This window comes from Leptopilina boulardi, unplaced genomic scaffold, assembly GCF_019393585.1.
Source record: "Leptopilina boulardi isolate dan_hultmark-lab unplaced genomic scaffold, ZJU_Lbou_2.1 LbouV2_8, whole genome shotgun sequence".
NCBI classification, from domain to species: Eukaryota; Metazoa; Arthropoda; class Insecta; order Hymenoptera; family Figitidae; genus Leptopilina; species Leptopilina boulardi.
Genome location: NW_026138027.1, coordinates 207,196 through 210,435, shown reverse-complemented (window position 1 = coordinate 210,435; position 3,240 = coordinate 207,196). Strand labels below are relative to the sequence as shown.

Genomic DNA, 3,240 nt, shown 5'->3' with positions numbered 1-3,240 from the left:
CGCGATCGTGGAGAAGGTTTGGGGAGGGCATCACCTGTTGCCTGGGCGCGAGATTTCACTTCTAGGGGTGGGAGGTGAGCACCCACATCCGCACTTCCACTTGCACTTGGTTGAACTCGCGAAGGTGGGTGTTCACCACCCACCTTTTCACTGTCACTTGACTTGCGTGTCGCGGGGGGAGGGGGGTGAACCAGCTCCCCCTTCGGCACACCTGTCCTGTTTCCACCCTCCATCCGGGAGGGGGGAGAGAGTCTCGCGGAAGCGAGGGGGGGAGAAGACGCGGGGTGCCAGGCACTTAGTCTTCTTTCCTCCCACTTCCAAAAGAAAAACTGAGAGAGAGAGAATTGGGCGGAGCTAGCCTCGACCAATTAGGCGCGCTTAAAATAAGCAGAGAGAGCAGCAGGACACGTCCGTACTGCTCGAATGCTCGGAAGCAACTAGTAGATAGGGACAGAATTGTGCTGAGTCGGCCAGGCCGACTGGGATACCTGGGCCCATGAAGGGCTATAATCCCGATGTTAAAGCATATCTACTTTTCAGCGAAATCACTGCGCGACATAGAGAAACGGCAGTGATTTGGCACGCCTCCTCACTACCGTTGCTCCGGAGGGGAGCGAGTATGGAAAAATTGCCGCTATAAGGCCTCAGGACCAAAGCGGCATTAAGAAGACCGGATGCCCTTCCGGGAGGAGACGGTTAGCATTGTCTCCCTTCGCTCACGTTCCCTGTTGGCGGGTGAACAATCCGACGCTTGGCGAATTCTGCTTCGCAATGATAGGAAGAGCCGACATCGAAGGATCAAAAAGCAACGTCGCTATGAACGCTTGGCTGCCACAAGCCAGTTATCCCTGTGGTAACTTTTCTGACACCTCTTGCTGAAAACTCTTCAAGCCAAAAGGATCGATAGGCCGTGCTTTCGCAGTCTCTATGCATACTGAACATCGAGATCAAGCCAGCTTTTGCCCTTTTGCTCTACGCGAGGTTTCTGTCCTCGCTGAGCTGGCCTTAGGACACCTGCGTTATTCTTTGACAGATGTACCGCCCCAGTCAAACTCCCCGCCTGGCAGTGTCCTCGAATCGGATCACGCGGGAGTATGTTTGGCGATCGGCCGCAGCCTCACACCACTCTTACACGCTTGGTTCTAGAATACCGTGACAGCCTGGATGAAAATCCAAAGGCGCACGCCTTCCGCCTAACCGAGTAAGTAAAGAAACGATGAAAGTAGTGGTATTTCACCGGCGATGTTGCCATCTCCCACTTATGCTACACCTCTCATGTCTCCTTACAGTGCCAGACTAGAGTCAAGCTCAACAGGGTCTTCTTTCCCCGCTAATTTTTCCAAGCCCGTTCCCTTGGCAGTGGTTTCGCTAGAAAGTAGATAGGGACAGCGGGAAATACGATAATCCGTAAAAATTCGTCCGAAAAAGAATTTTGGGGTGGTTCCGTTGTACCTGGTCTTTCGACTTACCAACGGTTTGACTCCTATAGACGTTAGTCCTCGTTCAACTTTTCTCTCTCTTCAGAAATTCGCAAGATGTTTCGTGACTCTCACTGTGTATCGTCGTTCAAACATTCGTTCAACATAGTCATCGTTCTAAAGCACTGACTCTCACTTTGTAAAATAAAGCGGCCGTTTCCGATCGTCTAGATAGGACATCACGGACCCCCGACAAAGGGCGGGACCTTTCTAATCCCTAGGAACTATGCAGGTTCTTGCCCGAGTTGTATACCGCAACTCACACGTCGACAATTTTGAAGAAATCTGATCACGTTGATTCAACTTCTTCTCCATCATCTTGCTCTAAGCGATGTGAGCTATTAACCACGGCCCCCACGAGTCCAACACCAGATGACCGGCCAAGGACGAGTAATTTACCGGAGCAAAAAACAAGTCCAAGTGGGCACCCGATCCCCGTGGTACCATTAGACTCAGGTGCGAGTATCAGTCTGAGGATTCTATCTAATCCTCGAGCCTGACCGCCCCTTCCTCCTTGTTAGTCGCCTTCTACGACATGTGCAGAGGGCAACGTTAGGATTATTCTTCTGCCGATGTCTACACGGCAAACTGAGGAGTTGCCCGCAAACTAGTTGACAAGCAACTCCTCAATCTCCTTGGCTCGGATTATATCCTTTGCCAGACATTCAAACAGTGCGTACGCCTCTTTATACATTAGGAGCTTCATTTCAACTGGCCATTTAAGACCTTGTTGCTCATGCATCTGTCTGAGGTTCGTTCTAAGTTCGTTCCACTTAGGACACTCCATCAATACGTGCTCACTTGTCTCGGCCGGCTCATTGCATTCGCAACTCGGGTCCGCTTTCAAACCTAACTGAGTTAGTTTCTGAGCAAATTTGCCATGTCCCGTGAGGAACTGGCTCGTACAATGATTCGGTTGAACCCAAGTGTACTTGAGTCTCTCGCTGACATCTGGAAGGAGTTTTCTGGCTACCCTAGGGGATTGCCTCCACTCCCTCTGCCAGTTTAATTCGAGTTCTCGTACGACTGATCTGATGGATGCAGCTTTTAATCGCTGAATCCATCGGTCTGAATTATCCACGAAAATTTCGGGATCAAATTCAAACTCGTTCAATTTGAAGCTCATACCCTTTCTAATCATGTATGAATAATGCTTCTTTTGAATCTCGAGTTCTATCGGCAGTACACCTGCCATCACTGGTAACACTTCGGTTGGCGACGTTCTATATGCACCAGTGACACCGATTAGAATAAATCTTTGGAGAGCTTTCAATTGCCTCCAGTGCTTAGCGTTGAGCATTTCCATCCATGCTGCAGCCCCATAGGTGATTATCGCAACGAAAAGACCTTTGTATATTATTCTCATCGCTGAAAACTTTATACCCCAGTCTCTCCGCGCTAATCTCCGTAGCTGAGAGAATAGAGCTCTACATTTCAACACCGTAGAATTTATGTGTTCATCGATTTTGATACGCTTCTCGCCAGTAGCTAGTGTAACTCCAAGATACTTGAAGTTTTTCACTGCTTTGACTGGTTTCTCAGACATGAGAATTCTCGGAGGTCGATTCCTGTCTAAGTTTCCTTTCGTCAACATTATGACAGTCTTCGACAGTGACAGTTTCATTTTATGCTCGTTGCACCATTTCTCAATGATACTGAGCACTTGTTCTCCTTTTCGTTCAATTTCTCGTCTCGTGTTTCCGCGGATCAGGACGGCGCCGTCGTCTGCATAAACGACGATTTCAAAGCCCGCTTCTCTGAC

General features: G+C 49.3%; 1 protein-coding gene across 1 annotated transcript; it reads left to right on the top strand.

Annotated features, from left to right (window-relative positions):
- Positions 1–713: 713 nt before the first annotated feature.
- LOC127290672 (uncharacterized) lies at positions 714–1,293 on the top strand. The gene has a single exon (XM_051319426.1). The coding sequence runs from the start codon at positions 928–930 to the stop codon at positions 1,144–1,146; it is 219 nt and encodes a 72-aa protein (XP_051175383.1). The 5' UTR covers positions 714–927; the 3' UTR covers positions 1,147–1,293.
- Positions 1,294–3,240: the final 1,947 nt, after the last annotated feature.

Bases quoted from the DNA above. Each gene is read 5' to 3' on its own strand.
- LOC127290672 (XM_051319426.1), top strand. From the start codon at position 928: ATGCATACTGAACATCGAGATCAAGCCAGCTTTTGCCCTTTTGCTCTA.